General features: G+C 32.6%; 1 protein-coding gene across 1 annotated transcript in view; it reads right to left on the bottom strand.

The window, feature by feature from the left end:
* Window positions 1–1,567: 1,567 nt before the first annotated feature.
* The window catches only part of LOC117106758 (sortilin-like), a 20,873-nt gene continuing 8,360 nt past the window's right edge, over window positions 1,568–14,080 (bottom strand). The window contains exons 9-23 of the mRNA XM_033248181.1: window positions 13,514–13,652; window positions 13,170–13,229; window positions 12,561–12,640; window positions 11,703–11,786; window positions 11,345–11,405; window positions 10,636–10,709; window positions 9,752–9,928; window positions 9,468–9,573; window positions 8,577–8,745; window positions 7,059–7,325; window positions 5,764–5,910; window positions 4,745–4,850; window positions 3,836–3,951; window positions 3,224–3,338; window positions 1,568–2,353 (exon numbers count right to left, since the gene is read on the bottom strand). Coding sequence (XP_033104072.1) covers window positions 2,339–2,353; window positions 3,224–3,338; window positions 3,836–3,951; window positions 4,745–4,850; window positions 5,764–5,910; window positions 7,059–7,325; window positions 8,577–8,745; window positions 9,468–9,573; window positions 9,752–9,928; window positions 10,636–10,709; window positions 11,345–11,405; window positions 11,703–11,786; window positions 12,561–12,640; window positions 13,170–13,229; window positions 13,514–13,652 — 1,716 coding nt within the window. The 3' untranslated portion in view covers window positions 1,568–2,338. The remainder of the gene's footprint in view (window positions 2,354–3,223; window positions 3,339–3,835; window positions 3,952–4,744; window positions 4,851–5,763; window positions 5,911–7,058; window positions 7,326–8,576; window positions 8,746–9,467; window positions 9,574–9,751; window positions 9,929–10,635; window positions 10,710–11,344; window positions 11,406–11,702; window positions 11,787–12,560; window positions 12,641–13,169; window positions 13,230–13,513; window positions 13,653–14,080) is intronic.

Genomic DNA, 14,080 nt, shown 5'->3' with positions numbered 1-14,080 from the left:
AGAAAAATCATCAAAAGATCAAGCTTACATAATTACCTAAATATTTCAATAAATATTAATATTCTACTTATTTTTATTATTATAAGATTAAATATTAGATATAAATTGTGAATAAATCTACAAAGAAATTAAATAATTTTTCATAAATTAAAGCCCCATTCCCGGCAAAATTTCAGTTTTTAAGAAAAATCTAATTTTTGTATAATGTTATAAAGATTTATAAATATAATACGGAATTGCTAGTTTAATTGAATTTAGATATTCCTAAGAATGAAAAAAATGTAAAATAAGACTGAAATTTGATTTTTTTGTGTTCCACACAAAAAATAAATGCGGATGAATTTTTCATTTTGATTTTGCAATAGGTCGTGAGAAGAAATATCGTAGGCGCCGAAAACTTTAGCCTATCCAGCGCTGCTAGTCTAGGCCTAGCCTTACCTCGATTTAGGTTCTGTTATCACACATAAAAACGGCCGACATGATATTTTCCGTTGCTAGTATTGACACTTGTGAAATATAATATTTCATAGGAATTATTTCAAATTTGTTAAAAAACTGATTCTGACTGAGATTTTGACACTTAAACAAACATATCTCAGCTTTAATCGAACGACCGCATCGTGCGAGATATGAAGTACAAAAACTAATCTCATTAGAGAGGGTGCACTTTATTGACTGTATAAAAGTATACATAAAAGCAAGAGTATTCCAGTGGATGCGATCTACAACCTCTGAATTTGCCTAGTAACGATGAATTCATCCAGAAATTTGTAATATTTTATGAGAAATAGTCTGTATTTCTCTTTATTTTTTATTCTTTTGCGTAAAACTAAAATTCATGCAAATATTTTTCGACGATTTATAATAATTGGAGTAATGCAAATGAATATTTTCTAAAAAAAGTTTTTAGTGAAATTTTGCTGGGAATGGGGCTTTAATTGTGATAAATGCATTATCATGAAAATTGACAATTAGTTTTACATTCAGTTTAACACAATCTTAATACTGTAAATAGGATATGATTCTTTTGATAATTATAATAATAATATAATAATAATAATAATATCATGAATTTTTATGGCACCAGTTCTAAACAAGATCAAAGATGCAACACATGTGTATAGCCACCAGAAAACAAATAGGTCTTCTGACACATACTTTCTAACGTTGAGATGCTAAAAAACGGAGAATTTGGCGCGAGGGCCTTGGCTGTTGGGAGGGGTATCCCCCATTACATGGGGTCCAGAGGGTGTAACCCCCTGAAAGCTTTAGCTGTCTATTTCTTGAATACTTACCTGGATAAACCAACATATCACTAAACATGAGATCACCCCTCGAAAAATTATAGAACAGTCGACTCCTGGAGCCAAGCACAAGCGGCCACACAACCATGCAACTTCCTCATTCTTTTTCAAGACACGAAATTGGCTAGTGTACACGTCGTTTAAGGATTTAATCTATATATGTATCATAAGGCCAGTTTATACAAGGCCTGCATGACTTCTGTCTCTTATACACATCTAGATGTGTATAAGAGACAGGAGAAATAGTCTGTATTTCTCATTTTTTTTATTCTTTTGCGTAAAACTAAAATTCATGCCAATATTTTTCCATGATTTATAATAATTGGAGTAATGCAAATGAATATTTTCTAAAAAAAGTCAGTTTTTAGTGAAATTTTGCCGGGAATGGGACTTTAATTGTGATAAATGCACTTTCAAATATAAAGTTAGTTTGATATCTCCAAGCAAAAATGTATGTTAGGCAACAAGGTGATATTGCAGCAAGAAGTGTAATTAATTTACAGAATTATTCTTAATATATTTTCTTTTCAAATGCAATTAGTAGAGCTGTACATGTTTTGTTTTACTTTTACCAGTCAGCCACTAAATAAAGTAAACTAATTTGACAATTGAAATAATTAATCTTATAACAAATTATGATGATGATGATGCTGGCAATGATAAAATGATAATGATACAGATGATGATGATGTAGATGATTATAAAGATAAAGATGATGATGATGATAAAGATGATAAATATAACAATCCTAATAATGATGATGGCGATGACAATAATGATGATAAAGATGACAATGCTATTGATAATAATAAGGAATTTTAAAACCTCTGATTGCTTTCACCTCCCAACAAAAATCTACATATAGGAACAAATATAAACCAAATCAATAAATACTGTTTTAATACTAAATAAAATCAAATTTTCTCAGGTACAATCTTACATAACGGTATAATTGTGACTTGGATAAAAGGAAGAAAGCATCTAAATAATCTTGTCATTGGCATCACAGAGACCGTCTTCCTTTAATATCCTCTTTACGTTAGCATATCCTGCAAAGCAAGAAAAATTACAATCAATATTATTAAGTAAAATGTAATTCATTTTTTATTTATCATTTATTTTATTATTTATTTTATTTTTATTTATTTTTATTTAGTTTTTTTTAAATTGAAATTTTTATTTAATTTATTTTTATTTAGTTTTTTAAATTTTAATTTTAATTTTATTTTTATTTATTTTTATTTAGTTTACTTTTATTTTTATTTTTATCTATATTCTTTTATTTTTAAAAATTTTTTTAGCAATATATTGCCACTTACAGGATGGACAAAATATAAAAATATATGTATAACTAAAAATATCAATTTTGCATGGATATGTTACGTAATATGTATAACTAAAAATATCAATTTTGCATGGATATGTTACGTAAAGATTCTTAAAAATACCAAGACTATTATAAAAAATATTGATATCGCCATTCTTTAAAACATGAGAATTATAGAAAGATGGTAATCGAGAAAAAAATATGACAATGCTTCAAAACAACATATCAAGTTAAGCAAGTTCGGACCCAGTCAATACTTGGATTAAAAACTGTTGTTGGAATATTAGGTGCTGCAAAACATTGAGTTAAGTTGTGTGTTAGAAATCTGCTGCTTATTATCATTGGCACAGGTTTTATGTATGTTTATATTTATATCTAAAACATGTCTTCTTTGCAGGTTAAACCCCAATCCGGAAGTTGCCGCTGTCTGTACTAACTGCCCTCGCAGGGCACACCCACCTTACACCTAATTGTACAGCCTCGCAACAGCCTAACCCTCACATGCGGGAAAAACAGACTTTAAAAGATGATGATGATGATGATAATGATATCTACCCTACACCTGGGTATACCATCCTTTTGAAACACTTACATCATCTGACTCGTCATGGTATACATGAGATTCTTCATCAATGTTGAGGGCTTTGTCCAATTCGTTGTCTAACTCATCTTTACTAGACAGTTCCGAGTAACGATATGTAATATTCCTATAATACAGAAATATATAAATTATATTAAATAAAATTCAGTATTTAAGGTCCCAGTCACCTATATGTTGTTAGACATCCTCCTCAACCCCAACCCCCACCCCCAACTATGTTCATTGTGTCTGATTATCCTGCCTTTCTACTGCCATTTTTAAAGACCCACCACTTTTTAAGAACCCTAATAGTCACAGGATGTTAGACATTCTGTGGTGCATGGGGATAAATATTTCAGTAATTTTATAGACAAATTTCATATTTTTATTTAAAAAAAAACAAACTAATTTTTACCACAGAAGCATAATAATTAAGCTCAATAAAAAAAGACAGAGCACAAAAATGAAGAGAGGGGCTGACAAGAAGGGGCCAGGTGCAACTAAGGGCGTAATAGAAAAAAATTGCCTCTTATCAGTTTGTCCAGTTGAGTACAAGACTATAAAAACTGCACAGATTTACTTATCAACATTTAGAATTACAAAAGAATAAATTGAATACTTTACCTGGTCTTAAAACATGGAAGCCTGAACGTGTGTCTCCGGTAGATAAAAACAAGACATACAAAGACAGTGCAAAGCAATGCCAGTGCAATGAAGACTTTGAAACCGGAATGTTTAGGCTGTTGAAGGAAAAAATATGGATTGTATAACTATTTTCAAAAACAAATCTGGGGCAGTTCCAGAGATGTCCAAAAGGGGGGGGGAGAAGGGGTGGGGGTAATTGAGAGACAACAGTACTCTAGGGGCTCCGGGCATTCCCCCAGAAATTTTTTGTTTTCTCTATGCCCAGAAATAACCTCTGAGGCATTTTGGGCGATCAATAAGTATTTTTCTTTCTTTTTTTCAAATTTCAGAAGGAAGGGCCGAGCCGGCTGACCTCCCCCACTAAATCTGCCCCTGTAATTACTGAACTTTCTAGCAAAAATAACAGGCATTGTACAAAATTGTTACAATTTACATTTAAGTAATTTAAAAGAGATAAATTTTGCATAATTTTAGTACTGACCCAGTCACCTAATAACACATTTCTTTGCTCCTTTCAAAATTAATGACAGGCCAATTTGTATACATATATTACATAGCATTATCATGATTCTTAGATGACTTCTTCATATTACTACTATTCTTAAATTTGTATAAAATAATAATTTGTGTAATTATAATAATCATAGGAAGGGGAAAGGTGAGGGGTGTTTAGCTCTATCTGGAGATTTTGGTTCAAGATGGTCTACATTACCCAAGAAAAATGCAAATGTTTTAAAAATAATTTTTGGGTGTGTGTCCATTCTCTAGACTTGAGTACTAAGTTGGTCTTCTGGCAAATATCCCCAGTCCCCAAAATAAGTCCTTTCTCATATACGCATGTGTTAAGAGAATTATTTTACAACAATAAATATGAATGAATATACTTACACGTCTACTTGATAAATTTATTTCATCGCAGTGTTGGTGGACATCCTCAAGGTTCCGTGGAGGATGAAAGCCACCCTGGCATTTGTCACCAGGAATCAATCGGTACCTAAAACAAATATTAATGATATGATTAATATAGATTAAAGGTGACTAAAACCACCTGATGTCTAAAAGTCTTAGAAAAATAGAATTATTATAATATTTACAAATAATTAAAGTCAAAATAGGTAATTGATTTTATTAACAGATAAAAAATACAAGAATAATTTACAAAACCTTACAAAATATGATTATAAGTTACAATTAATACAGTATGAGAAACACACACAATAATAATTCTTTTATTTATTATTTATTTATTATTTCGAAAACCACATCCAACAGCAATTAAATGCCAATAACAAATTTGTTTACATACACATAAATATATAATAGATATAAATAGAAAAACGCCCAATAAAAAAAAAAAAAAGAAACAAGGTCCAAGACACAACAACAATAAAATGAAAACAAAAAACACATGCCCAGTCCCAGCGCAAGCACATCAGTAAAGTAAATGTACGCAAATGTAATAAACTGGTTTTAAATGGATTTAAGTCTTGATGGAATAAATCAATGGCAGGAACTTAATGTTACATTAGGGAGCTTTTGTTTTGTTCGGAATCACTCATGTGTGACCATTCTACCGGGCGTACTATTGTCTTCTGCATACGTAGATTTGGCCAAATTGCATCCTAGAATATATGCGACAAGGAGAAGTTACCGTTCTCGCATGAACAGACCACTCTTAGTGACGTCACTACGTTCCACGTCCTACCGTCATCGTGCAATCTAAAGGTCCCTAATGTATTATAAGTAAGAGCTAAATGATGAATAAAACCATTTTTTTGTGCAATTAACTCTGTTAAATAGAATTACAAATAAATCTTTAAAGTCTGTTAATTTGTTAAATTTACTTTGTTTAATTTTGAGCATATAAAGTGTTTTGAGCATATAAAGTTTTGTAAACGCAATCATACCCTTTGCTTATTTCTTTCTCTTCTTCATGGTTGATACAAATATCAATTTCTAGGCCCTCAAAATCTGGATCAAGCTCACAAGGTCCATTACCTTCATTCTTACGTCTAAAGCCAAAGTCACTAAAATGCATAAAAAAAAAAACATAACTACAACAATGGGTCCTAAAATATTTTTATGTAAGTAAGGCCCTATTCATAGTATCCACATATTTGTGACAAATTTGCATAATTTGCCTATATATGGGTATGATAGTGTCATTTTATACCCATATATGGATAATTCACAGGTATTTGTCAAATAGAGTTTTGAAGTGTAGACAGGGCTATGTCAATTGTTCCCAGAATGATGACCTAATAGGAAAGTAGGCATCAATGGACTCGAGGTAACCATATTATAGCCATAATTCTCTCATTAGTTCTCTCAATAAGGCAAGACACTTTTTTATACCTTGTTTAGTGAACCCGCTTGCAAACAGCAAATATTGATGATTTCGAATAAAAAGAAAATTTTATTTTTGGCCAATTAGCACACCCGCCGCCACAAATATGTGGAAATTTCAGACCGGTGCGGACAGAGTTTAGCCTTGGCTTAGAAAGTGGAGTTGTTTTTGTAATGAGAAAAACCTTGAAAGGACGCTGGGATTACAAGCCAAGCACCTTAGCCAGCATGCAACAGCTAAACTCCACCATTGTTTCCTGAAGCATGTGGTTTAGCAGTACATCTATAAAACTCAATGTTTTCTGCGAATGAATGGTCAAGCGAGCAAACAAAAAAACAACCTGCGTATGCAATCGTTTTTATTCGTTTCACTTTATCGTGAGTTACAAAAAACACGTTTTTAATCAGGTAAATATTTCAAGTCTGCGATTTAGCCTGACCCTAGGCTGACTAAAAAAATCGGCCTGCGGAGGTGTTATTTTAGTCGAGGTTCACGTCATTTAGTCGTAGTGCTAGTCGAAGTTTGTTTTAAGAATACGAAATGACGTAATTTTAAAGTTTTAGCTCGAACTACGACTAAAGTTCGTTTTAAGAATACCGGGGTTAGTACTCATCAGTTCACAAACCCCACTTCATACTTCCTCAATAATTTGACAACATAAAGAATCTAGGACCCTGTTCCAAATACATCAAGCTTAAACAAACCAAGCATTAGTACGTCCCCAACTAGATCAAGGTATCGAGGAATGATTTAAGAACCAAACTGACGTATCCAAAACAAAAAGGTTTGGTCTTAAATGTTCTCATTGGAGAGTTACCCTCACATATAACGTGAGTGGAGCTTCAGCGGGGTAATTAAATTGCCTGCCTCTCATAGCTAGAGAAAATTAACACAATTAACGAAGTTCCACAAACGACTGTTGGTACTTGGTACTTACATGTTTTCTCTAAGATTACACCAAAGTCTATACTGAAGGCCATCCAGATCCTAGTGTCTGTATTGTAGCCCCAGATGCTTACATTTAGTGACTTGAAATTGGGTTCTGGTAGAAGCCCCGTCACAGCTATTGGTTCTGAATGGAAAACAAAATTATACCAGCACTGACCCGCATCTACAGAATACCTACAAAAAAAAAGTATATAAAAAATATTGTGTTAGTTATGCTTGAATTCCACATACATTTTATTGACTTGTCTATAAAAAATACAACTATATACACCACTTCATTTGGTCTATTCTGAAACAGCACCACCAACGTCTCACAACTCAGTAGGGGACTTCCAGTGGCCTAGCCTAGCCTGAGCAGCTAGCTAGTAGCAAATAGAGCGTGCCACGCACACACGGTAACCATGTAGCGCAAAATGCTTAGGCTTCTGAAGTTCCTCAGCTGTAGTTGCCAGGATGAAAAACTTACTGCCAAGTTTGTCGCTGTTATTAACAAGACTTTGTCAGGAAACGCGCTGGCACCAGAGGGCGTTGTTCACACAATGCCCAAAACAATGGCCGTATTCAACTGGTCATTTTTCGTAAAACCATGCCACCTGCGCAGTAGTAAAATTCTACTCAACAAAGATGACCAGTCGAATAGAAAACTGGTAAACACTCGACAAAACGAAATGGCTGCATAGTTTCTGCAATGCACACTGGGTAATCAAGGCTGCTTCGGCTTGTTGTGGCAGTATGGGATTTTTTGTAAAAAATTGTTTTCATCCAGTTTTTGAATTCTGTTAGCCTACAATTATTTTTTTACTTCATATGGATAAATATTATACTTTTTATATTCTGATATTTAATCTAAATTATTATAACACAAATTTTACTAAACTAACCAATCAGCCATGTTTGTTTTGGTCACGTCGATAATTTAACGATGATTAACGCACTCTGGTTAATTTTCGTTGTCAACAAAGTCTATTTTATGAACCACTCAAATGAAAATAATACTCAAAAGAAAAATCATAGTCAACAAAATTAACCAGCCAAATATGCCCAATAGATGTAAGCTCACATAGCCTGAAGAAGTCATGTGAACACTCAATGAAACCTTGCAGTAAGTTTACATCATTTGTGCTTGGTATATTGTTGATAAAGCAGTTCTACAGCTATAAACAAACCAAATGACACTATTTGAATATTGATGATGATAATGTTGATGATAATGATGAGGATAATGATAATAATAATGTTCATGATAATGATGAGGATAATGATAATGATAATTATATTATGAAAATGATGGTGGTGACAATGATTATGATAATGATCTAAGATGATGATAGGAATGCGGCAAATAAATAAACAAATAGATGATGATGAAAATGATGACGACGATGATAATGATAGGTAATGCTACTACTGAAGTAATAAAATTACTTGATAACATTAGTGGATGCATCAGACTGTGGGATAGCCACAAGCAAAGCTCCGTAGTTGGTGATGGCATAAAAATGAGGTCCATCCAGTACTTTGCGCCAACTATATCCGCCATCCTCAGTTATGTAAACATCCGGCAAAGTGGAATGCAGTTCAAGTCCAGGATGACCTGTGTTTTGCATAAGCAAATAAGTAATTAATTATAATAATTACAAAGCTACAGCATCAATAATAAAAGTAATAAAAATGTTTGTAATATCATTAACATCAGTAACATAACATTACAATAACAATCAATTGGTAATGGTAACAATACGGGCAAATAACAGTTGGATGAAAGTTCAATGGAAATTAGAACCACTTTATCATAATGTTGATTAGGGTAAGGATGTTGATTACAATGGTGATGATGAACAATATGATAATGACAATGATGATGTGATTAAATGGTGATAATAATGATGTTGATGATAATAATGACGACGATGATAATAGTAGTGATGATAATGATGACGATGATAATGATAACGATGATGCTGATGATGATGAAAATGGTGATGATGATGACAATAATGATAATTATGTAGATGATGATGAAGAATCTGATGAAAAACATAATTTAATGATTCAATGATAATAATTAAATTCTGATGATGATAATGATGATGAAAATGATTCAATGATGATGTTATTGATTCAATAATGATGAATGATAACAATATCATGATCCCATTTAACACAGTATGACACATTGTTATTATCTACATCAAAAAGCCAAATATAATCAATTAGCCTCACATCTGCCATTAATGTCACAATTAAATAGCACCAACAATATCTGTATCATCTTATGACCATTAAGTTAACATATCAACACATAGGTTAACCTACCATGGACTAGGATTAGTCCCACAGCATTGGGGTTGCTCAGGGGCCCCATCGGGGTGTTAACACCTTGAGTCTGGGAGAATTTATTGTGGATCTGTAGATAGCAATTCTGTAAAATGGCAAAAACAATACATGTTAAAATTAAGATCAGTGAGCATGTGGATTTACTATGCTACTATGTACAGTGAACGTTTTACAGCTTTCCTAGTACAGTATACAATTTTGTTACATTCTGATGTTATGGTTATGGTACTACTCTCAGACTAACATTGAATTTGAAAACCTACCTCATCATTTCCCTCACAGTGGTTTCCTGATTGTATTTTGACATTTCCCCATTCTGCACCACGGTTGAAAGTAATCTTTGTACGAACAGTTTGATCTTCCAAAATCTGACTTGCTAAGTACACACCACGAATCGATTCTACACGATAAAAGTCGGTCACATCTCCACCATTGGGATACTACCGATAAACAAGGATAATATTAATAAAATGGTAATCGGAAGGTTGTGGGTTCGAATCCCGATACGGATATATACTGTACGTTTTTCTCAAATATAATCAAAAAAGTAATAAGCAATTTCTGAAAGTGGTTGGTGTAACACTTGCTGCTGGGATTCTTAAACTTAAGGCAGGGGATTGAAACCGTTGCTGTGCAATTCACTTGTGACCTTGCGTAAGGCATTTTATCAACATTATCTCTCTCCACCCAGGAGTGGGTACCTAGGTTCGAGTGCAAAATGCATTTATGTATTTCATGTGGCAAAGTATGTAAATATTCCCTCCATAAGCATCATTCCCAGGGCTGGAGTAATGTGGAAAAGCGCCCCAAGACTTCAATACCGACATATTATCATTATTATTATCATTATTATTATTATTATTATTATTATTATACTACAATAAAATATTAAAGGATGCAATAAATTTTGTTATTATTATTATTATCAAAAGCCTTAAGCTCTATCAACACAATCAAATTTTATGTGACAAATAAATATGATATGCCCATATTTGGATATAATATGACATCATTATGCCCATATATGGGCATATCATACAAATTTGTCACATAAAATTCGATGGTTCAGACAAAGCTTTAAATGGCACGTTTTCAGAAAAAAACTACAATATATTGGTTTAACAAAATAAAAAAACATATATCTTACTAAATGTCGTTCCAGTGAAATGGAGAAAACTATCCCATCAGCATCAGATGTGTAAATCTCACCATATCCATTGTCTGTTAAAAAAAAAACACACAATAAAATCCAGATAATAGAAAAGTTTCTATACTCAGTAAAATTTTAAGTAAGTTTAAAGAAAATTTTGTCACATAAGGATTCAAATTCAAGAACTTTGAATTTTAGTTTGGTTACTTTAACTTAAGTCCTGTCCACACTATCAAATTTCTGTTGACAAAAACATGTGACATGCCTAAATATGGTGATGATGACATCACATAATCATATACAGGCACAACTTGCCTATATGGGCATACAACTGTTTTTTTGTCAAAAAAAATGTGTTAGTCTGGATTGGGTTCAAACTTACCCATAAAATATTACACATTTTAAAGGTGCGCTTATTTCGTTTAATTTCATTCATCTTCATTTCTGGAATTTTATTCAACTGGCCAATCAGCGTTGCACAAAAAGCTGTCAGCAGTATGGAAATCAGCTATACAACAAATAATTTAATTTGCTGCAACATTTACTAATAACTTTGGTATTTGATGAGTTTTGGTGGGCAAAAGAAGACTCAAAATCTTATATAATAGAACCTGACAAGCAAGTGAATACAGGTGCATACAGGTGAATACAGGTGGTTACAGGTAGACACAGTTGAATACAGGTGAACCTTTATTCTTATACTCACTTCCAGCTTTATCCACATGCACAAAGATCATGCCTTCAGTTGAATCCAGCACAGAGTAAAACTAAAGATTTATAGATTTAAAGACAAAATTAAATTAGTTGGTATGCATGTACTTAATATAAAGGTGGCTACACTTAAATTGTCATCTACTTTCCAATGTATATATCAGCTGAGTATTTTTATAGAGTATTTTAGTGAAAAAAACACATCTAGTTCAGTATATGATTGAACAGAAAAACCTCAAGCACAATTTGAATGCTTCGATTTTGAGCTGTATGCAATTCTAGTTGTGGTCAGTCTATGATAGCTGAACTGTATTGTTAGGTTTTTAATTTCATGTTACATAAATTGATCTTACCATGTCTTGTTTAATATCTGGCAACTGAGCTTTGTTCCATGAATTTCCATCATCTGTGGACACCATTAGCTTGCGACTACCACTCTGTAAAAAACGACATAATAACAACAATGACAAAAAAAATAACAATAATAAAAAATACTTATGAATTGTTGCCTGTATAGCGCTTTGTTCCCTGCTTATTTGGCCCAATTACATAAGCGTTTCTGCCATAAAGGCAAAATAGTACAGTAGTCAGCTTAACCAAGATCAAGATTCAATCTATACACCTGGGTGGAAAGAAGAAGTATAGATAAAGGACACAAGCAAAATACACAGCACGGAATTGCAGTGACAGATTTAGGAATTCAAAATAGATGGGAATTTCAAAGATGGATTATCTAGATCCATCTCAGTCTCATTATGGTTGGGGCAGAGGTAACAAAATATATGATTTTTCTAGATGGCCTAAAATGGGACTTTCAGATTATATATTTCAAATTTTATTTTATATTTTTCTCCATTTTTAGAAAGTCGGGGAGAGCCGACCCCCCCGGGGAGAAAAACCACAATTCGTCGGGGAAAAAAATGTATATAATTTTCTTCATATTAGTACTAGATTCCAAACGCATTTAAATAAGCCTTTGGAACCTCTAAATTGTCAAATATTTTAGGGGGCTTCAACTTTCAAGAACTTTTAAGCGACGCACGACCATGCCCACTTTTTTTTCCATCATGGACATCGGTCCCCCCATCACAAAATATTTCAAATTGTAATATTGCAAAAATATAGGGCCGTGAAAATAAAGGGCTTATGAAAATAAAGGCCATTTACAGTATTGTTCAAAGCACAACATATAGCAGGTGCACATTACTTACCTCATCACTCTTTACAGATGCAAACAAAAACTTGTCCTGCACACCAAAGGTAAACACATTTGTTTGCAGATCTTTATCATCTTTTAGCAAGCATAAAAAAAATTAGTAAGATCATTATTGTAAAAATATGAAGTAAGTTACCTAATATATCAGATTATGTCTGATTTTATTTATTACATATTGTTCAATGTTTTCTTTTGTAAGAAAAATATAAGTTTCCTTTATACAGTATCTAGGTTTAAAATAAGTTATAACTTCAAATACAATTTTAAACAGAAATATTAAACATAATTCTTAAATTTTGGTAAATAAAATTATGAATTTAATCTGAAATATAAACATTTTATTTCTTTTAAAATTGTTAAAATTGCAAATTAATTAGTTTGTTACTAATATGTTATATGCAACAAAAAGCCATTATGAGCATCCCACTATTACGCTTATTGAACATATACTCAGTTCCTTGTAAGCGTAATCCATAATTTTCCAGCACACGAGCTCAAATAATTTTCCACACTTTAGAATCGAACCCCCCAGAATTTATTAGACGGCTGACGCCTTACCACTGCGCCACATACTTCCACTGCAACAATACTACACAATACTTACCCAGGTATTTTTTTTCTTGTGATACACGACCACGCTTTAAAACCAAATCAAAAGCGTTTTCTGAAATTGAAATGAAAATTTCCATTTTTAAAACTTCAAAGAAATGTGGTGAAATGAAATATAAAAATATATAATTGAAAATAAGTGTATAAAATATAAAACATTAATAACGAGAATTATGTCTTTTATTTTCCACCATTTTGAAGAAAATATAAAATGCACTTTTCTGTCACCCCACCCACCTCTCCTCCCCCTACTCAAAAAAAGAATTTTCTCATTTTCATAAGAGTACATATATTATTGATCTCTCCCCCAGCATATGAATGACAAACCTAAGTACATACCATCTGCCATCATATTTCGATCTACAGCGAAATAAATATTAAAGTCATTTTGTGTCTTTTCCCCCCATCGGAAACTATGCACAAAATTCTTTATTCTGGTCCATGTCCTTCCAAAGTCTGTTGACAGCCACAAAGAGTACTAAAAAGAAGATAAAACAAATACATCAGCAAGAAAATGTTTGGAATCTAGATTTTTATTTGGATTATATACTGTATATATCATATTTATTTGCATAAACGCCCCACTTTAAATAAACGCCTCCCTTGAATATAAGCGCCCCCCCCCCCCCTAGAGCCTCATTTAGACTAAAGCCTCAAGGCCAAGCTTGAAAGGTCACTGGCTGGGTATAAACATGGCTTAAAAAAATGATGTTCGCTGTTTGGAATAACCTTGGTTTTCAGCTTAAATCAATTAACAAATTTAAATAATAATAAATTACTATTAATATGGAGCTCTTGATTGTACTACGCAGGTAAAACATAATGACGTCACTAAGAAGGCATCATCTACGCATTTGAAAACTGAAGCCTGGTTCTCACGAGAGCCCTAGTATCCGGATCGGGAGC

This window comes from Anneissia japonica, unplaced genomic scaffold (genome assembly GCF_011630105.1).
Source record: "Anneissia japonica isolate Jap-2015-1 unplaced genomic scaffold, ASM1163010v1 scaffold287739_len226637_cov155, whole genome shotgun sequence".
NCBI lineage: Eukaryota > Metazoa > Echinodermata > Crinoidea > Comatulida > Comatulidae > Anneissia > Anneissia japonica.
The sequence above is the reverse complement of the archived record's forward strand: the minus strand, read 5'-3'. Positions and strand labels throughout refer to the sequence as shown.